The sequence below is a fragment of the Vanessa atalanta genome, chromosome 16 (genome assembly GCF_905147765.1).
Source record: "Vanessa atalanta chromosome 16, ilVanAtal1.2, whole genome shotgun sequence".
NCBI lineage: Eukaryota > Metazoa > Arthropoda > Insecta > Lepidoptera > Nymphalidae > Vanessa > Vanessa atalanta.
Genome location: NC_061886.1, coordinates 6,576,379 through 6,599,377, shown reverse-complemented (window position 1 = coordinate 6,599,377; position 22,999 = coordinate 6,576,379). Strand labels below are relative to the sequence as shown.

The 22,999-nt window shown below is 31.9% G+C and overlaps 1 protein-coding gene across 1 annotated transcript in view; it reads right to left on the bottom strand.

The window, feature by feature from the left end:
• Positions 1-14,258: 14,258 nt before the first annotated feature.
• Positions 14,259-22,999, bottom strand: part of LOC125069821 (monocarboxylate transporter 4-like) — a 61,880-nt gene continuing 53,139 nt past the window's right edge. Inside the window, exons 5-12 of the mRNA XM_047679403.1 lie at positions 22,201-22,319; positions 16,736-16,903; positions 16,413-16,572; positions 16,136-16,277; positions 15,743-15,874; positions 15,494-15,668; positions 15,260-15,412; positions 14,259-15,188 (exon numbers count right to left, since the gene is read on the bottom strand). Of these exons, the coding sequence (XP_047535359.1) occupies positions 14,659-15,188; positions 15,260-15,412; positions 15,494-15,668; positions 15,743-15,874; positions 16,136-16,277; positions 16,413-16,572; positions 16,736-16,903; positions 22,201-22,319 (1,579 nt within the window). The 3' untranslated portion in view covers positions 14,259-14,658. The remainder of the gene's footprint in view (positions 15,189-15,259; positions 15,413-15,493; positions 15,669-15,742; positions 15,875-16,135; positions 16,278-16,412; positions 16,573-16,735; positions 16,904-22,200; positions 22,320-22,999) is intronic.

Here is a 22,999-nt window from a genome sequence, read left to right as displayed (position 1 = left end):
TATCTCGTTAGGTGATAGCTTGCTGTGTGAGGGGATTGAAAGCGGTTGGGATTATTGATTTATTCTTTATTTTTGTATTTAATCTTACATTTTATTGTAATAAAAAACATTGCAATTTTTATTGCATAAATAATTATATTAAGAAACAATTAGTATCGTAATCAATATCGTACGTTTGTTGTAAACTTATTATAACAACAATACGTTGATATAATTGAGATATATCTACTCAAAAAGTATGCCTGACTCCAAAATGAAAACCAGAACAACGAAATTTTAGTATAGTCTAGTCAAAAGTAGTTTTTCTCATCCAAAGTCTACGCAAGTCGCTTGTTATTAATATTTATACAGCGAGTACAAAATCACAGTTGCTTTTAACTTTAATTTAAAATAATATTAGCAATTTAAAGTTGCCGCTAATGCAGGTTATTATTTATTAGGATATATTAACGCACGCTCAGTACTAAGGAATATTTTATAATATTTTATGTATATATATATTATCCGTATTCATAATACATTTATATTAAACTATATTATAGAGGTATAATATACATTTATTATTATTGTTTATCTTTGGACTTCGATCCAAAAGTTCTATATATTGCCCTGTTGTGCCCATGTAAAGGGTAGTTAGTTACGTATAAAAAAATGTTTCATCAGTATTTGTAAGTTTAATAGGTTCTATTTAATTTGTTGTTTTTTTTTTTCATTATGATAATAAGTATATCATTAAAGGACGACAACAATAACAAACCAGCCAACAAATTTTATAATATCAATGGTTTTATAAGTTTTAGTAAAAAGGCAAGCGTGTTCTGCTCTTTGAAAACTAAGGAGGCGTGAAAATTCAAGGAAAACCATCTCACAGTAGTGTGAGCAAACAAGTGTAGTTAGAGCTTTTTTACGTATTATTATTTGCACATAATTCCTATTGTAGGGAAGTTGTCATAATGGATCTGATTTTTGGAAGGATAAAACAATACATAGTCGTTTATTTTGAAGGACAAAAAAGTTTTGTTTATTTTTGAGAAAGGTACATTCACGGGCTATCGGATAAATACTTTAGAAATTCAAGAATACAACCATAAAAAGAATATATATTAATTAAGAACGAATATATACATATATTGATAAAGTAACATAAAAAAATATCGTAATTATGAAAAGAGAACAAAGTATAAAAAGCATGTTTTGCACTCCAAATCTCCAAAGTTTTACACATAAATTATCTGTGTATATGATACATATACACAGAACATATTTTTTATTCCATGATTATTATTTAAGTAAATAAAAAAATGTATTATATTTCGAGGCCGATTGAATTTTAATTACATTTAATATGCCATGAACACTGAATTAAACTTTCATGTCATTAAATTTTAAAGTTTATCATACTTAACAATTAGGGGGATTAGCAGATAATTAAGCTAATCTTTCACAAGCAATGATTATATAGTCTATTTCATAGAGTAATAATGGGCCTGATACATACATAGTTATCGGGATTTTCTGTCAAGATATACACATTAGTTATTCCCAGTGTAGCAATGTTTATACTTACGTATCTGTCTCAAGTCTTTCCGGTCGTGTCGCGATTTGTGGTCCTAATCGTTTCGTCGGATTATGCGAGTTAGTTAATAGAAGGTTCCTTCTATTAGCACTTATACTTGTGCGTTATATGTCTATTTATCTAGTCTCCCTCGAGAATTAGATATATATAGGCAGATATTGTTAAAATCGTTACATAATTTCCATTATAGTATTAGTTTTTTTTATATTATATATATCTATCTATTGGACGTATACCGATATTATATATATACTAATGACAGTTTCAAAATGTCATGGCTTAGACCCGTGGAAATTTGGGGCACATATCAAGTAAAATACACACTAATAAAAGATATTCACAAAATATCTTGCATGAAAGTTTAAGGTACTAACTTTCATTATTTTTTAGCATCGTCCTTCATGAAATCCATACATACATTATATCCCACATAGCATCTGGATCACGTACGGCATACAAATATATTTACCAATTATTAAGACTGTTAAAATTTTTAATGAAAAACGAGAATAAAAAAAAAAATAACAATTTTATTTCAATTAATAATTTATATCAATAATATATATTAATGTTTTAATTTTAATTATTATTATGACGGTCTTGTAACCAATATAATTTGTATCATAACTGGCTTATCAAAATGTTAATCACGTGAAAGGCGCTATGCGGTTATATGTGGCTTTATTGCACTGATTTATGTTTATTAAAACATTATACATATAGGAAAGGGAGTGCTTTACTATTATGGCGGCTGTGATGGGCACTTTGGATGAAATGAAATAACTTATTAATAATAAACGAGTATGTTCACGACACCGTCATTCCGGAGGATATTACACATTAATATTATTGAAACAAAACAATATATTTTGTACATACGTCAAATCTTGCACTTTCTTAGTATATTTTTATTAGCGAGATTGTCTAAAATTACGTACAAGACCGAAACGGTATGATAATATTTATTTGCCAGTTTTTAAAGTCCGTAATTGTCCTGCAACTGAGGTAAGATATCCTTTGCTCATACTAATAAGGTTAGAAGTATACACAAAAATCATAGCCAACTTAAATAAAAAATATTTCGATTTTGAATTTTATACATGCGCCTTAATTTGCATGAAACCTATAGTCTCTCTCGAGTCATATAAGATTTAATGCTAAGCTCGAGTTGGATTATAAACACAAATGAAGCATGTGCTAGCTTTTTAGTATGTCCTTCGAGGAGAACTTGAACCTACGGTCGTCATTTAACATCCAGTTTACTTTTCAATTCTTTATTATAAATGTAATCCTAAACTACCAAACAAATACTCACTTTTTGTATCGTTAGAATTAATTCGGTGCTGGGAAGTACCGTCTAAACATCTTTCATAAAGAAAGTTTGGTAATAAAAGAGATCAAAGCTTCATTACATTATGGATTTCAAGGCGAGCGCTGCTTAAAAATAATGAAAGTAGGTACCTTTAACTCTCATTCAAGGTATACTAGATGCGTGCCCCGACTTTGCATGAGTAATATTCAAATATTACTCTTCGAGTCTTAAGTCGTGACATTTTTAAATCATCATAAACAAATAAATATTTGTATAGAACTATTAATAAGTTAAAAACTTAAAAGTATGCAACTATGCATACATAGTCTTTTACGATGTATGGTAGACGTTTCATAATTTATGTTTTGGTTTTAGCTGCGACCATAAAATACACACACACTAATAAAATAAACACTAATTAAATTTGACGAAGCTGCGGATAAAGTAATAAAATAAACGAATGATAGCTAAAACAAAAATATAATCTTTTGAGAAAAATTATAATATATTAGTTCGTTTGTGAGTTATACTTGATAAGTTACTCTTGTCGTGATTATTGCTTTGTTTCGAAGCGGTGGTGTTAAACTTTAGCGGTAAACAACAATGTTAAGTAACTTTACTTCAACTCACACGTAAGCTTTGGTTTAATTCTTGTATTTCTCAATGTAGCTTTCATTCCCGCTAACAGTAAGTGTAAATCTTAAGAACACGTTTATTTAGTAATACGGTATTGTCTACATTTATTTTATAGGACTGAATTTTGGATGGTTGAACGCATTAATCTCAGAAACTGCCAGTTCCATTTGTAAAAGGGTTTTAGTCTAATACGGCCCTCGAATTGAAAATGGTTATAAGCTAATATAACTTTCGCAATCAATTAAAATCAAAATTAACAATTAGGTAAAACCACGGGGAACGATTAGTGTTATAAACCTCAGGAATTTTATGCGAGTCCAGAACAGAATAGGATTTATTTTGTATGGAAATACCACACTAACCTTAAATTGTTTAATACAATAAAGGGCTTGAACGAAACAACAGTATTTCAAAACGCCACCGACAGATATTTATCCGTGGTTGGCTTAAAATTAAAAAATATATACATATATAATGTATACAAGTATTGTATTTTATAAAAGGAATTTATAGTGTCATGTCATCTAATACGATTTTTTTTATTACTTTTTAAAACTATTCGGTTATTTGTATATCTGTAAGAGCCATAACACATTATCGAGGCATGTCGCGTGCGAACGCGGTGTAATTTTGAAAATGTAATTGTCGCCGCGTCTGGACGCCTATCAAAAATGCGCGCATAAATCGCGTGTGGATCTACAGCGTGCGAAATGTCGCGTAAGTGGGTTATGACTCCAAGTCGCTTCTTCACACGACGGCGAAGGGTTATATTTTTAGCTAGGGCTTCGTACGATATCACGAGGCTATCCCGGCTGCCGCCCTCAGTTATAGGAAACGCTAGAACTCTTTCCCACGCATCGTACGCATTGGCGTAGGCGTTGTGAGATATCTTCATCGTCTCCGCCGAGCAATTTCGGCCCGTTCACATTCCCGCTCCTCCAACTCCTTCTGGACTATGGAGGTTACAGAGGAGGCCCTTCTGGAGTATTCCATACAAGTAGAGAAATGTTTCGTCCAACCTCGTGGAGCGGAGCTGCCTCTCCATGTTCTGATCCAAAACAGAAAGAAAAAGCCGCGGACGAAGCCGCGGACGGAAACTAGTAGTTGATATTTCTATCAGTGCTAATCATCACGTGATTTACTCTAAATCCGCCCTATCTTAATTAAAAACATAACAAAACTGAAGCATTAAAAAAAATTCAAACGACGAGATAAATTATAAATATTAAAATTCCAAAGACTTCAAATGACCGCAAAATATTGAAGGGTGAAGAGTAAATATATTTGTTCTTTGAATATTAATTACTTCCCTCCGTGGGTCGTCTAAGAAGCGAATAAATTTAAATATAACTTGGTGAAAAGACACTTTTAAATTTTTCTCATTTGAATTCATACTTCTTACCTTCATTAGCCAAACTTATTTAAATAAAAAAGTATTAACGAGTCTTTTGTACTTTTATATTATTTTTCCTTTGCAGATATTTAGTACGATCGTACCTAATTGAGATTTTTTCATTTCCTAATGTTGGAAAACATTATAGTTACATTTAATATATACGTATATATATCTATAGATAGTGAAAACTATATTTTGCTTGGATTATTTTTTACTGAATATTATTATTTTCGTATATAATAGACATGTATGAAAAATTATAATTAGTCTAATATCTTCATAAGGTATGAATAAATCGCTGACCGGTCACGGTTGCTTTGGAGAGTACTTGTGTAGGATCGGACGCGAGGCGATGGCGGTTTGTCACCACTGCATTGTAGCATACGCTGGAGGCGTGTTCCGCGTGGACCGTGGAGAGGCAGGTCTTGGTCCAGGAAGTCGGGCGAAATCTCTCCCTGCGGGCAGTCGTGTCGGCGATGCTACGCAGGGAATCGGCGTGGGAGGCCGTAGTCTCCTTCTGTAAGACCGACATGGTCCAGAAGGAGATTGCGGAGCGGGCTCGGGAGAGGACTGATCCCGCCCGGCGGTGACGACCCGCGGGTCGTCCTCCCGGCCTCCAAGCCCCATTGCCCGGGGCGGAATAAATAGGGCATTCCCTCCGGCCATGGGTGCGTAAGATGGGGGTCTCATGCAGGAGTCATGTATCTATGAAGATTTTCCCTGCGTCAACAAAAAAAAATGTATGAATTAATCGCCTTTGGCATATTATATGTTATTCAGATTCGTAATGTTATTAATGAAAACTAATAAACTAAATATATATTAGGAAACACTTGGACTAGTAGTGCAAAAACTTTCATTAAAAGTATATCACCTCGGCTTATTGCCTCCACTGGTGACAGGAGGGCTGGTTCATTTTTTGGAATTCGGATTGGAATTGCGATTTAATGGAGAAATGCTGCTAGAATTCATGCCACCATTCTACGCAGTCATGATTTATGCAGTTAACTATTTTTAGTTCTTATTTGTATATAATTAAGGCTTTGATACACTAAAACTACATTTAATTTACGTTTAATAATTCGATGATTAAAAAATAAATAAAAAAAAACAAACTATGACTAACAAAAACTTAAGAATGAAAACATGACATTAATTCGTGCATTATTCATATTCATTATTCATCATAATGAAATTTAAAAAAATTCCACCTGACTTTTATTTGTATTTAAGACTAGCTTGGCGAACTAAGTGTAGTAAATTAATATACGAGAGGAAAATTACTTAAACCATACTTCTGCACACTATTTACTTTAAAATGTATCATGTATCAAGCGACCAGCCCGAGCTTCTCATGAGTGAAAAGTTTGAAAGTAAAAATTAGAGCACGCATTTGTTATAAAACTTCATCTATTAAATCATCGAATATCATATATATCATTCGTAATAGTATATTCACCTAAATATTGTTGTTGTTGAAAATATAATTTAAATTTTTCGAGTAGTTTCTTAGATTTGCGTCACCTTGATATCAATATTAAGAATTTAAAATAGTAAAGGACATAGCGAAGATCCCTGTGATGAGCCCGAATAAGTCCCGTATGACTTAAATTTAATTAAACTTTTATATCGAACCCGCTGAGCTTCGCTCGCCGGATCTTTTTAGGTCTGGATATTTTTTTCTCCAAACGATCAATAGTTAAGTGTAATAACTACTGTATTTTTTAAGTTTAAATTCATTTTGTCTAACATATTAATTTATAATTATATCATGTCTTATTTGGCCTCACTCGTTGTGAACTATTTGAACTTAACATTGTATATTGAAGAAATCTGTTAAGTTAAATTTTTAGTAAGTGTTTGTTATTTATTTTTGTAAGCAGAAAAAAGTAGTAGTTTACTGGTTAGGGAGCTAACTTGCCTGTCGTTTGGAATTCAAGCTTTGCTAAGCTATTATGTAAGAATTCACTTTATATCTATCGTATATCACTCTCTGATATTTCACGATAATTTTCTGCAGTTGATTTAAGAGATTTTTTTAATGAATTAATGTATGTAAATTGATGTTGAGTGGAATACAAATACGTCACTTAATTAACAACCGAAATTTCGATCAAAGGCTAAATGACAAAGAGATGGGCGTCATTGCAGGCCAATGTAAAAGGCTTTTTAGAGTAATCACAGGGCTGAAAATGTGGAGCTTGTGGAGCGGATGCTCTTAGTGAACAATTCGTTACATATATAGAAATAAAAATATAAACGATCGTGTACATTTCTGGTTCTCCTTTTTTCTTTGAATTCTTATTCTTGAGTAGTAAGCAATAAGGAGAGGTTTCACAAGGATGTAAAAAGATGAGATAAATTTTCTTGTTCTTTTGATCATATTGTTTATTTTAATGTTTTTCTTAATTTTTATATGACTTTCCATAACCATCCTGCTTTCACACTGTGATGCAGGATCCTCCGTTTAGTCAATACTGGTGATGTTTTTTTTTTATGAAAGAGTTGGCAATCGAGCAGAAGGCTCACCTGATGGAAAGTGACTACCACCGCCCATGGACATCTGCTACACCGGGGGGCTTGCAGGTGCGTTGCCGGCCTTTCAGGAAAGAGTACGCTCTTTTCTTAAAGGTTCCCGAGTCGTATCACATGTTGTTGTTGTTCACACTAAGCGAGTCGCAATTAAGTTTATGTTTTTTATATGTATCTAATTATATTTCCTGTAAGTAATACATTCTCATGTATTCGAAATGTAATTTATTATGTATATTTTTATATTAAAGTCACGTATTTCTTACGTTACAGATTTGTCCTTTGTTTGCCGTATTGTAAAAATTCTTGTCACGTTACCCAGAGGTAAATATCTACAAATGTGACGCTTAAAGGTATTCATGTAAGTAACTAATTCGTGGTTTTCGTCGTTTGAAATTGTATTCTTAAATTAAAAATATTACGACTATTCTATTAAAAATACTTAGATATATTATCGTTATTATTCAAGGCAAAATAAAATATAAGATTTTTAATTAACATGGTTATTTTTATTAATATCAGTATTTAAAACGGGATATTTACCATGTTTTTTTATTTTAACGAGAACAAGACATTCGTAGATAATGTCGAAATATCGAGCTCCACCAAATAATTATGAAAAACATGGTAAATATCCCGTTTTAAATATTGATAGTAAGAAAATAAAATAATTTGAATATATTAGTAAATTAAAATAACAAGCTTTAATCTGATGCGGGTTGGATCTGACACATCACTTGACACATGTAGCTTTCCTCAATAGCTTCCCTCACAAGACGATTTACAAACTAAAATTAAGCATATTTCGTTAGTGATGCTTTGAAACGAAGATTAAGATTTGTATGTCCTAAGTCTAACTAGATATAGTCATCTATCTGATCCTATCCGAATAGTCGAATAAATTTGTAAAATTAAAAATGCATTAAGTTATTACAAATCATCATAGATCTATATGCCATATATTATATTTAATAAAACAAGGCCGTTTTGTGTCTTCCTTGTGCTATACGCTAAATGTAGATGTAGATAAAGGTTTACCTCCATTGTCGTTGTTATTGGAACTAGCTCTTTGCATATTTTTCCTTGTTTCGAGCTAATGTTTACAGTGTTGCTTCTGTGAAATCGATCAATGCACACGTGTCAACCCGCATCTGCATTCAAATAAATGTTCGTGTTTTTCAAGATCGATGTTTTCGTTTTACCTTTTGTCATATTATGTAATACCTTTACGTTAGCGGTTTAAAATAATGACTTATAATATTCATATTATCTAAATTACTCTACTATAAAAATAATTATCATAAATATCTTTATAAAACAACTCAAGTATACAAGTATTAGTAATAAATATTCATTCAGTACCTACTTATAAAAATATATGTATCTACCTCGCACAACCAATCTGTGAAACTAACTTTCACCGGCAATTTTTCCGAACTGATACAATTTGAAACCTTCAAGAAAAGTTAATACGCATTTCTTAAAAGCCAGCAATGCACCTGCAAGCCTTCCGGTGTTGCAGATGTCTATGGGCGGTATGCAGGTGGTAGTCACTTCCCATTAGGTTAGTTGCCTCTAGATCATATATTATTTCATTATGCTATCGACTTCACGCACATTTTTTTTTAATATAACGAAAATAGGAGTATAATAATCAAAGAAAAACGAGATAATTTATCTTTTAAGCCAATTTTCCAGCTCGAAGACAGGGATTTAGCATACGTAATACAAATTTGGAAACAGAGTATAGGATTTATGGAAATTTAGCAAAAGGCGCGCCGGAGTGAGACGCCGCGCTCGATGGATACAATTTGTATGATAACTAAGGGATGCGGAATGATACGCATTTTCTTCACTCTTGACATAATATTCATAAGAACGTATAACGTAGCTATATATTTTACAATATTATAATAATTAATATCACAGTTTTAGTTTGAGATTAATAATACTTTATGGTGTACCTAACTATATTATTTCTAAGATATAATTTATAAACAAAAGAAAGTTCATCAACAACATAGACGTTAAAATAAAAAAGTTGTATCTGTACAAGTCCTTTTTAATCGAAATTTTATAAATATCAACCTAAATTTACAACAGATTTAGATAACCCTTAATACCGAGAGACCCGGAAGAGATCAAAGAACTTATTGCTAAATCTTTTCTACTTAAAATAAACGCTAAATAATAACGCTTCTATGTAACATTTTATCAAGTTTTGTACTTTATTGAATAATTGTGATAGAATCAGATTTACGGTTATTAAATTTAAAGATATGTATAATGAAATCAACTAAATCATCATTTGTAAATTGAAACAGATCAGTGATGATGACTATAAAATAATATGATATAAGGCATAATACTTGTACATACTATAAAATGAACAAAAAATGCTAATAAAACGGGTATCCATACCTTTTTTTTCTATATTCTTTTCTTATTTTTATATTGGTTTATCCACGTTTTAAAGCCAGGACCGCGTGATCTGCAGCCTTATAAACGAACTACTAATAAGCTAGTAATAACACTACACAATGAACAGAACAAAATACTACCATATGAAATGGTTACACTTTGATGTAATCGTAAAATTATAATAGTGCATGCAAAATAAACACATTTCGAAACAAATGATTATTATTAAAATGCAAGCAGAAGTTCCGAATTGTCATTACTGGAACAGGCGTAAGCAAGTCTCGAGCCGAACTGCGTTCTGTAATCCTTAATACATGGGACCCAGCGCGTGCTGGTAAGCCTTTGACCTATTTAACTTAGTTCCTAGTTAGGAAATGATTTAAATGCAAATTCCATGTACAAATATATGGACGTAGCTGGGTGCAATTTGCGAGTATTATTGAGGGTAATTTTAATAGAATTCTCATGTTCGTAAACATCTCGGCGAGTTTAACGAGTAACTTATAAAACGTAGACTTGTATTTACAGAAGTTAGAAATTGCAATTTAGATGTGTGTTATTTACTTCAATTGAGAATTTTACTGTTCAAGTAATTTGCGTCGTTGTTTAAAATATAAATAAATTGGTATAAGAATAGAAACAATAGTATTCATAATAATTTAAAAAATACAATTAAAAAAAGCATTCTATTACTATAAAGATAATTATTAAAAAAAATTTTTATTCTTTATGCTTATATTGGATTTGTATATATATAGCCTATATCCTATATTTTAGTTCAAGAATATTAAAAACATATCTACATACAAAACTGAATAAGTCAACAACCTACATTTCCAGTTATCAATTCGTTTATAAACAAATTTGTTAATTAATTTTGTTTGTAGTAACAATTGTATGTGTCCCTCATTCATATTAAACAAGAAAATACGGTCTATTCAAAACGTCCTCTTTGTCTCCTGTTTGTACTATCCATTAACAGCGATCCATTTCGGTACAGCTATCTTACTTAGGTTATGCCAAGAGCCATTAGTCTTGCTTTCAATGTGATGACTGTGTTCACGGTTCGTATCAATCTCGCTGGAATTCTTTGTCATCGCAATTATTTGCATAATACACTTTCAAATTTATTTTTAACTCTTCTATTTGATTTATACAATGAGATTCATATTTATGCTCGTAGGCTTCGGGTAGTATTTAAAATATAATTTATCACGCTGTAATACTCCGTGTTGGCTGGTTAATTTATGTATGTCTTCAAGATATTTTCTTTCGCAGTTGCGCATAAAATTAATTGCTTATAAAATTTACATTACAATAACAGCGTCTAAATTTCCCACTGCTGGGTTAAGGCCTCCTCTCCCTTTGAGGAGAAGGTTTGGAGCATATTCCACCACGCTGCTCCATGCGGGTTGGTGGAATACACATGTGGCTGAATTTCGTTGCAATTAGACACATGCAGGTTTCCTCACGATGTTTTCCTTTACCGCCGAGCACGAGATGAATTATAAACCCAAATTAAGCACATGAAAATTCAGTGTTACTGAACGTAAAGTGGTACCTGGGTTGGAACCCGAAATCATCGGTTAAGATGCACGCAAGCGTGTTCTAAAAACTAGGCCATCTCGGCTCATTAAAAATTTAGCAAAGCAAAACGGACCCTACATGTAGAACGTAATTGTATACAATGTAATAAAAATATACTTTATTCAAAGAGATTACATTAGATAAATTAGATATATAATAACCACCGGTTCGAAATGGAAATTCTCTGATCCTACCGACAGAAAACAGTAAAAGACTGTAGTTATTTTTTCAATATCTAATAATTGTATTGAATATTAAATTTATTTGTATTGTATGTATTTTAAATTAAATTTATATATCTAGTATGAAAATCAACGCTTACTGACTCTTACCTACTTTATCAACTATATAATCTTGGAAGGAATAATACGCCTTTTTTATATTTTTTTAACACAAGCTTTAAATTAATTTATTTATTCATTATTATGGTCGGGATTTTATTAGAGAATCGAATACCCTGCCCCAGAAGGGATGTATTGACTTTGCGAAGTTCAAAACTTGGTGCCACACCTGTTTATCTTTACTTCTCGTGTTTATACAATGAGTGTCTATATTGTGTCAAGGTGTTCGGATAAATCTATCGTAAAAAATATATAAACGCTTAATGTAGACAGACTGGTTCAAAATTGAGATAAGACAAAAAAAGTATCCACTGAAGGGATTCGCAGTTGCGAACTGATGGTGATAGCATCTTTAGTGCAGATGGGACAGTTTCAAAATTCGATGGAGGCGAATTACACACTGATTCCTATTTAAGGAAAAGTACAACTAATATTGATACGAGTTTGAACCCTTTTCCCATGTAAGAAGGTTTATTAGCGAAATCAATATCTATCGTATCTAGACTGGAAGGTTTATAGCCGGAATTTCCTTGTCGCAGCTTCCCGTCGTGGAACCAGAGAGTATGTTCGTCTGAATTTACGGAACTATTGGCGAACACATAAACAATGACACGGTCTCTGTTTTTAGGCACTCGAAGTGGCTTTTTATTTAGTTACACGTTGTCGACGAAGATGGCTTTTTTAAATCAATAGATAATAGAATGTCTGTATTTTTTGGTTCTCAGTACAAGCTCAGTAGATAATATACGTATGTAGATTTTAACCGATAGTTAGCCAAGACGATGTTGAAGGATGACGGTGATGACGGTGTTGAAGGAAAATTTGAATAAAGCTGCACGAGTAAGACGAAATTCCAGACGTGTTTCCAACAACACGCAACGTAAAATCTCTTAATCTAAGCCCTCTTAACAGGTGAAGCAGCCTATATATCACGCAGTGAATAATTCGCGAACTGTTTCTTTGCTTAGCAATTAAGATACTCGTAATCTAATACTTATGATTATAAATTGTTTATGTAATTATTCAGCAATTATAAAACCTTCAAGCGACGAAGCCTAATTAGGTTTTCAACTTTTCAGTCAAACGCAAAACTGAGTAGTTTGTAATTAAGTTCTACATTTTGAAACGATTTGCAAATTAAGACAATTAAATAGCATCTGTACACCGCAGCGAAGCAAATAATTAAAAAAAAAAATGTCCAATGTTCAATTATACTCAAAATATCGCTACAGCGATATTTTTTTCATACAATTTACTCTATAATATTGAATTTTTTGTTTAATCAAAAATGTTACTAATGTCCTAAATAAATAAAGGTTACATACACTGTAAATTGTACGAGAACGTGTATTGTCTATTTTAATCTCGATGAAATGATCTTAAGCTCACTTCGATTCAGTTCACACAACAAACTATTCCCAGTTAACCGTCGCAATATTCGATTCAAACGTCTGTGAAATTACGTTTTCGCTATTCAATTAAAGCCCTCGTATCTTAATGGTTGCTAGGACCTCTAGCTTCGTTCATTTCCATCCAAATAATCATATTGTAAAAACATTCTAATAAATTTTGGTTTTCAAAACGTTTTAGTACTTTGATATATGAATATGAATATTCTGTGGTATATATTCATACTTTTTTAATAATATACATAGTTTTAACACATTCCGAAATTCACCTAAGATGGTTTTAGTTTAAGTGGAATTAAAAATATTAGTAAAACAAATATTTCCTTAATTCTTTAATTTGTTTTTCATCAATAAAATAGTAACTGGCATATAGCAAAAAACAACAAATATCGCAACATTTGAACATTGACATCCAATATACATAAAATACAATGTAACAATAATAAAATAAAAATCTTTAAAAACAATTATAATTATCTTTAATAGTATTCATATAAGTTACTAAAATTGACTTTTATTTTTAAATATGTGGTACATTTTCATAGTATTTTTATTTCTGATACACAATAGGAAGAACAGTTAATTTAAATGATTATTTAAAATAATATTATACATATAGAATTTCAATAGGAAACGACTGTTTAGAGAATTATTTAAAACGGTACTTCATTGAATACAATTTATAGCTACAATATTAAAGGTCCCACATTTATTTCAAGAATTAGGAAAGTTTTCTAAAGTAGCCTACAACATTCTATTATAATCAATGTTAAATTTTATATTACTAATGAACAATTGTTTTATATTAACGTAAATATAATGACACGTTTGGATTAGAGTGAATAGTTTTTATTTGTACCAAATATTCATAGTTTATTTCACCAATAGTACGGGTATACTAATATTTATCATTTACTTTAATATTAATGTGATTTCATTTTTGTATATAATTTTAACAAAAGGTTTCAATAAATAAATCTTATCTCAAATTAAATGTAATGTTTATTTTTCGTAAGATTGGTAATTATTTTAATAGTCAATGAATACAAAATATGCTAGAATTAAGAATTTTAGGAGTTATAAAAGAGATCTTTTATCTATAATAATTAACGTTTTGAGAAAGGTAAGAAGGTTGTAACGAAAACATAAAATTAATCATCTTTAAGTAGATCAAAAGAAAGACGCTCATATTTTTTTTAAATTTCCTTTCCTAAAATAAACATGTCTGCAGGGATAGGGCAGATTTTATTTTATTTACTTGGTTGGGACTCTCGCAATAAGACTGTTTATTGCTATCCGATCTATCACATTGACGTTAATTACAAATAACTACTGACAAAAATATTTACAATTCATTATTTTATACAATAATATCTATTGTTATTTCACTCGTACATTCAATAATTAAAGATATCACTCAAAAAATGTATTAAGACGAATTTTATGTATCATACAGATGTAGTGATCTGTTCTATTAGATGATGTTCACGACGATGGCAAGGAGCTTTGCAGGATCCAGAACGACTGAACGTACTTCCACGACGTGCGAGACCTTCGGGCACGCTGCGCGACGGCCGCAATAGCGCTGCGCGACGACAACATTCGGGGTAATGCGGTGTACAACAAGTGCGATTAAGCGGCGCGGCGTATGAAAGAGACTTCGGCAGACGGGATGAGCAAGTCGGTCCCGGCCACGCGCAATACGCAGTCGCTCCCCCAGCGCTGCACGCACACCAGGCCGGTTCACATCGTGGAGGCGGCGTCATACACAAGCAAGCTTCCGATATTGTTGGAGCCGGAACCGGCGGAGGAGGTTCCGGATCACGTTTTGAGAAACCTACAAAGAATAATAGGAGAGCCCCAGCTAAAGTAGCAGCTGTGGAGAAGTAAAAACCTGCCCTCGGCGCTTGTTGGTTGATATAACCTGTCATTGGTACGCCGACAATAACAGGAATTGCCTCGGCGCCTTGAACGAAACCTGGTAAAATAATGTGAATTACTTCTTAGTTCGATTAATACAGATAATTTAATACTGTTAATACCACTCACTCCAAACTTTTGTGAAATGTCTTCCCCGAACTCGCTCCATTGTGAGCATCTTCATCGAGTATAGAAACCCTCCTAAACATAAGCCATACATCCATGCAAAAAGTACGTATCCGTGATAACCTTCGACGCTACTTAATGCGAGCATTGAAATTCCTGCAAGTAGGCAGAAATTTGTATTATAATATAATATAAATATTAGTTTTAAAAAAAATATATTAAAAATATAATCGGTACCTATTCCTAGCATTGCCGTTTGACATAAGTATTGCTTTGAAACAAGACACTGGGCTGATGGTCGAACTAACACGAGTCCAAATCCAGCACAACCTAGTACGGCAGCAAATCCAAGAAATGTTTGAAGCAACACTAATGCACTCTCTTCTAAACCTTCCTGGAACCCTTGCAAGGCCTAATATAAAAAAAAAATATTTTAGAAAAAAATGCTTTTTTGTACATATGTATATAATTGGTAGATTTACTTACTAAAAAGAATACGGGGGTGTAAAGTCCAAATGCTGCTAAACCGGCTGATAGTAAAAGTACTTTAGCGGATCGGGAGTGAAGAGGGCTTAAATCGATGAAAGGGGGCGGTTTTAGGCCTTTCTTTTCTTTAACCTGCAAACGATTTTTTTAGATGTCAATTTTCATGCAATATTTTATGTTGGCCATTATATACAAATGCAGAAGGTATATATGTATATAATATGTACTTTCTGCCTGTAGTTACTCTGACTCATTCCGGAACACAACAATACTAAGTACTGCTGTTTGGCGGTAGAATATACAATCCAGAATAATTAGCCCGGACGAGCATGTACAAAGCCACCTTCTATCAAAATATATTCATCCCTATCATCATAAACAGGACGCGCTCACCTTCCGGCGTTGGTTTTTAAGGTGTAAGATAGCTCTTCGTTGCGGGTGATAGAGGGAGGCGCTGCGGTAAGCGGCACTTAGAAAAAACGCTAGCACTAACACACCCGTCACCGCTTGCAGTCCTAATCTCCAACCTAATTTCCTGTCAAATATATTTAATATTAGAAAATAATTATAAAAGACATTGATAAGTATGTCATCTTCTGATCGATTACTTATTATCATCATTATCTATGAATCGATTTGTTGTATTATTTATTTATAACAAAATACTTACCCCACAGCTTCCTTGTATGCGACGCTAAAAAGTGCGATGCCAACGCCACCTCCAGTGTGCGCCACTAATTCCACAAATTGACGTCGACGCCTGAAGTACGTGCCAAGCACGAGACCGGCCGCCTCGCGTACTAACCCGCATCCTACGCCTAGAACGACACCTGAAAAAGATGCTTGATTTAAATATTTTGAATAGTGTTTTTATTACAACATCATTTTTCCTTTTTTATATTTTTCGAAATTAACATAAATTTTTAATGTGGCCGTTAATAAACTGGTTAAACGACATGATAAATTATAATAGCAACACATTATTTTATGTACCATAGCTTAAGAGAGTTTGATGTAGCTGTGTAGCAAAGGAAGTGAAGAGACAAGCTAAAGGCAGCAACAGCCCTCCGACCAACGCAGCGAGCCTTGGCGACTTCCGTCTCGCCGACACGAGGGCGCCAGCAGCTCGCGAGACTCCCACACAGATTGCACCCGCCCAAACTAAATAAGAAATAAATTATTTAATCTTTCAGATAAAAAAAACATAGTCAATTGTCCTTAAAAAAATAAAAATAATCATAGTTAGTGTTTAATAAAAATTAACACACACCAATAAAAAATATGTTCCAAATTCGAAAAAGTATCATCAATTAAAAGAAAAATTATTACATGCGTATGTATTGCAAAATTGGTTGGATTTAATTATAATAAATTACCTATTAATTAAAAATGTATATTATCATTCCGTTCGATTATAAACTCAAACAAGAATTTTAATTGCTCTATAGTAAAACGTTTGCTTACTAACTTACATCAGTTGTAATATTAGTCTGGACCCGAAGCAACTGAGTCATTGCTCCAGGGTTTCATTTAACACAATAGCGGTGAGTGCTCGTTATATCTTATAAATAATATGTTTGCTTTGTTGTGGGAGAGGATCATTTATTATTCTCCACTTACTTATGCGCTTAGACTTAAACGATGGATTAGTACATTTGAATAGAATATGGGTTAGGATAATCTGGCTTAAATAGTTTACTCAATTCAAATGTAAGGTTAAGCATATATCCTTTTTATAATAAAAAGCTAATTAGTATTAAATAAAGAAATAATAAATCACAAATTGCTACGATAAATATATCAGTTTTGAAATTCTGTCACATGATACAGGGATGCAATTTAAAAATAAATGCTTCTTTAAAGAATTCTTTATGTATATAAGCATACGAAAATAGTTTTTGGATCAAAACCCGTCGTTTAGTTCGCCCTTTCTACACCGGATCAAAATCCTTTGAGTGGTTTGGTTAGTGAAAATATAGAGAGAACCAGAAAACGACTTCGTTTTATACTTTGTATTTTTTTAACAATTAGGTCCTTTTTACGTTTGTGTGTATAACAGTTCATTTAATTTTACAGTAGGTAAATGTAGTTATAAGCTACTATTACGGATAACCTGACAAGGGCTATTTTAAATTGGTTATAATCAAGTTCTAATTAAGATGTCAAAGCAAACATAAAATAGAGTGTCCTCGGTCTCTGTGCCGCAAAAGCAATTTATAACTAAAAATACTTCAACCCCTTAATATTCATAACCAGACGTGAATCTTACGAAATTAATTCAATAAGTCAACCCTGTTCACGAACCGGGGTGGACATTATCTAAAATTAATAACTAATCTTAGAATTTCTTCTATGGGTTTTGAATTAAGATCATTAATTATTATTTAATGGCACTTGGTTGAAGGCATTAAATTAAGTCAACACATAAGTGTAACAATTACATTCTAGGGTGCGCAGAACAGAGGTTTTAATTAATTTTAATAATAGTAATATTGTTTCGCTTCCTTATTTATACGCATGGTTTAGTGGGTGTTTAAATAAATAATGATTTCCCTCTTTTTGTCATCATTGATTGTAATCATTGATATAATCACATCTTGATATAATTTATATTTATTATAAAATAGGATTTTCAACTTAACTTGAAATGATTACTGAAAATTCTAAAAAAAAACGTATTTCAATCAAGTGATAATACTCGTAACTTCTACAGTTTTCACACTATGGAATTGAGCAGCTGTTATGTGAAATTGTTATACACTATCTTTCATGACAAATATAGGAACCAAATGGTTATCGTGGTCTGGGATATTTGTCAGTATTGTTCGATTTCCTGGAAACATAGTTTGTTACAGTGATAGCTGTATCAGATGTTGTGTTTGTTTTATTTTTATTACAAACTGAATGAAATTCAATTCTAAAAATAAATATTCTACACGGATGGAGTTGCACCTGAAATGAATAGTAATTAGTAGAAGCGTAATATTGAGAATAAGGCTGCACCGCTTGCGCCAACTCAATGTTACGTAGCCTCAATATTTTAATTAAAAGATTTTGAATTGTATAATATATAAACGAGTTGAAAGGACGCTGGTAAATACATATGTATGTATATTATATAAGTGTGTATATTGATTTATATATTTGTTTGAACATATTTCATTATTATATGGAAATAATTGTTAATATTAAGTCTTTAAATATATACAAACTAGAAGCAAACCAGGCTTCGCTCGGGTGAAATAAATTAAACTAAACAAACACGGTTTATCATTTACTTTTCACATATTTTTTTTATAAGCTTGATTATTATCATCAACTTCTATATTTTCTATAAAAGGCGGTGAAAACTAACAAGAATTATTCTTTACACAGCTTTCTGAACGCACACGTAAACGTCTTGAAATATCTTAATTATACGAATTATAATATGTTGTCGGTTAAAAATCATTATATTTTAACGATCGATACGAATACATACGAATTGCGGATACGTTTCGGTCCCGTCTATCGTAGACCTGCACGAAATTATTAATAAGAGAAGAATATTATGAATTCAAATTTGTTACTATGTAAATCACAACCGCGTGGAATGGTAGCAAGAATGCTAGCAGCATTTCCCCGTTGAATCGTATAAATAATCAATAATGTTTGAACATAAAATTATCGTAATATAATATAAATAAGAATTTTAACCGTGTTATCAGTTTCATTGTGAGATCGAGTCTCGAGGAATATAAAAGTGCATACTAGAAAGAAATGGAAGTTTGTTTGATTTCGTAGTCTTCTTGTTGGAAAGGATTTGTTAGTGCAACTTTAATGTAAATAATATTTTGTAGTAGTAAAATGTATTCATCTCACTTTTAAATTCTGAAATATTTAAAAATACGTATTATTTATTGCCTTCGCTGTGGCAAAGGACTGGTTCGTTTTTCGCCAAGAGAATTTGAATTGCGATTCAAAGGGGAAATTCTGTTAGATATCTCACCAGCTCTTGAAATCATAATTTGTAGAGAAATTATTTGTAATTTCAATTTGTATATATTTATTTAAGTCCTTACTTTAACTTCTTGAGATGTAACTAAACTTTGTTTATTGCACATTATTTACTTTTAAATATCAAATGTATCCTTATATTCTTCAAGTTTCCATTTATCACCAGCTTTTCTTTGTTTAATTTAAACTCTTTTTAGCATCAGAGACATTATATTACGTCCAAATACCTAAACAATTCTAGTAATTTAACAAATAACAATTTCTTAATAAGTCAGATTACAATAAAATTATCTATTAAAATAAAAACTCTCCCGTTTTTCGATAAACATTTTTAGAAAACGATAAATGCTTCAATGTATACAGGTATGCCAAACAAACGAATAATTAAATTTTATAAAGCAAATATATTCGAAAATTAAATATAATATACTCAGATTCGAAAAAAAATATTTTCCTTTCTTGTTTCTTTTTAATCGAGTTTCTAAATATTTTTTTCCAGTACGCAATGGTATTCTAACTTCCCCTTCTTCATTTAAAAGTTAATTTATATTACATCCGCTATCTGTCAGTGAAAGTCCCGTCGAAATCGGTTCAGCCGTTCCAGAGATTAGCCGGAACAAACAGACAGACAGACAGACACAAAAATTGTAAAAAATTGTAAAACCTATGCATTTAGTAAAAACGGGTTATTTTAATATCACAAACAGACACTCCAATTTAATTATATGTATAGATGACAACATTGACTATATTTATTACGGCATCGATATATTTTTGTCATCATAAGTTCAACATCTTACGAGTTCGCTTCGAAGAGTTTTTCTCAGTATAGTACTGCTTCATTGTTTTCTTTGTTTTGACACCGATAAATATGTAGGAAATATTACAAAACCCAATATAAAAAATATAATGACTATATTTCCATTCCTCGTACTAATTCATGTAAAAAAATATATTCAAATACGCATTTATATTAAAGAAGTGATATAATGAAAATTCAAGGTGTCTTTGTAGTAAGTTATCTAGACTTCATCAACTGTTATACGACGACGGTCACAAAGACGAACGATAATGACAGTACTATTCACATTATGGTAGTCTGGATGCACGGAAATTGGAATACAGATGAACTGGAGCACTAGATCGTCAGAAAATATAAATCGTAGAAGTTAGAGAAAAAAATATGAGATGATTTTATACGTTACTCAATAAAGAGATTTGCCAAGTCTTTAAAATATAATAGTGTAATAATTTGTATGGGTCTGTGTGTGTGTTCTCTCTGCATGTATGTTTAAGCGTGTGTGTTTGTGCGTGTGTGTGTGTGTGTGTGTTTGTGTGGGATGAACCTTTAGCCGGCCGTTTGGGATTCAGTTTGTGATGAAAATGCTTCAAGAACCCTCATACAACCCTTTATCACCAACACTATCCTCACAAAGGGAGAAAAAATAGCCTAGGTCGGGTCATCGATTCAGTAGCTAAACCTATAGCTACTGAATTAAACTGAAGAACTGAATATAGCTAAGCGTAACAGACAGACTGACAGACAAAGTTACTATCGTTGTTCTAATATTAGTACAGATTAAAAAAAATCCAGAAATGATTTTATGGCTCATCTTTATGCCTTTTGTTGAACAAATAACATAAACCGAAATTAAAAAACTTTTTAATTTTTTCAACTTATACTTTTTATAATGTATATAATGTCTTTTTATATTCCACGAAAAGTATTTTACGCGCATTACGTTTTTCTAATCTCAATAAGATATAACTTTCATTGGGCTTGATGTGTTAAAAATAATGATACTTTGAACAGATCGACATATTATGACCATACTTTTTTCCCTTGTCATGCTTAAAATAATTATATGTTAAATAGGATTTTTAGTTGAACTTTAAGATTGCGGAATTGTACCTTCCCTTTAAAATCATATTTGCAAAATCGATAAACATTTAGGTTTATTTTTACTGTTATAATTTACTGGCATTGGGGCAATGGGGATCGTGAACGTATACCTGACTACTTGCGAAGGTTGCAGCAAATGATAAATGAAGTGGGAGTCGAGTAAAAATAGTTTAATAGTCGTAAGACAGTGTAAAACACATGAAAAATACTTATGATAAGTTACACAATTACAACAGAATCCCAGAAAGCGTTCAAAAATGCTTTTGTTGCCAAATAAAAAAAAAAATCTTAATGAACGCTTGTGAAGGAAGTGAAAGGAAGGAAGTGTACTGCTTCTATATTGAATAAAGGAATTTGAGTTTGAGTATGAATTGTTCGTGCGATAATATGAATAATATAAAAAAAAAAATAACTATGTTTATATTAACTCAAAAAAAATATTTTTCTCGTGTTGAAATACCTGTTGCATATAAAATAAATGTATATGTAAATACATGTTTATTCCTCAATGTATTATAGCCGCTGTAGTGGACATAAATCTATGTACGCTATAACTCACCTGCGTGGTCGGCGGCGGGTCCGAGGTGACGAAGCGCGTAGACGTGCAGCGCGCCGTAGGCTAGCTGAAGTCCAGTTGACAACAAATGCGCGAGGAATGCAGCACCACAAACGATCCAGCTAGATTTATAGCGCAAGTTGTACTGTTGTTATGTGAGAATACTACGATATATCAACGAACATTTTAACTCATTCGAACTGAATGATCAAATCAATACTCAAGTGTGACCTTTTTAGTCAGGTAAATTAAATAAATGAAATCATGCTTCTCTCTTTATATAACAAGTTACGATTGTACCAAAATAAATAATAGGAACATTTATTTCAAGGAGCGGTCAGAACCCAGCCCAAGACAATGTTAAAAGGAATCGTGAAGTGGACATTACGCTCTTCAGCTCGAAGATACATTTATTGTTGACTCTGATATTACGTTTTTAGTTTTACAGAGAATCGAGTTACTTTTACGAGTAACAATATCTTGACCACAAAAATGTTATTTATTTTTTGTATCGGTTTGTAATTGAATATACACAGCGAAATGTAATTATATGTCTCTTTATCTTTGTATGAACAACGATATTCGTTTATATTTTAATTATTATTCTGTGTTATACTTATTTATAATATTTCAGGATTTAACATTTTGTTTGAAATTCAACTTAGTCTTTGTTTCTATTGAAACTAGTAAATGATTCCGTTTTACCTATTGCTTTTCTTTTCCGCATACGGTAGCGGTAGGCAGGCAATAATAATACTGATAATGTACATACCTATACAAAATTGTAATGTACATATTCAAG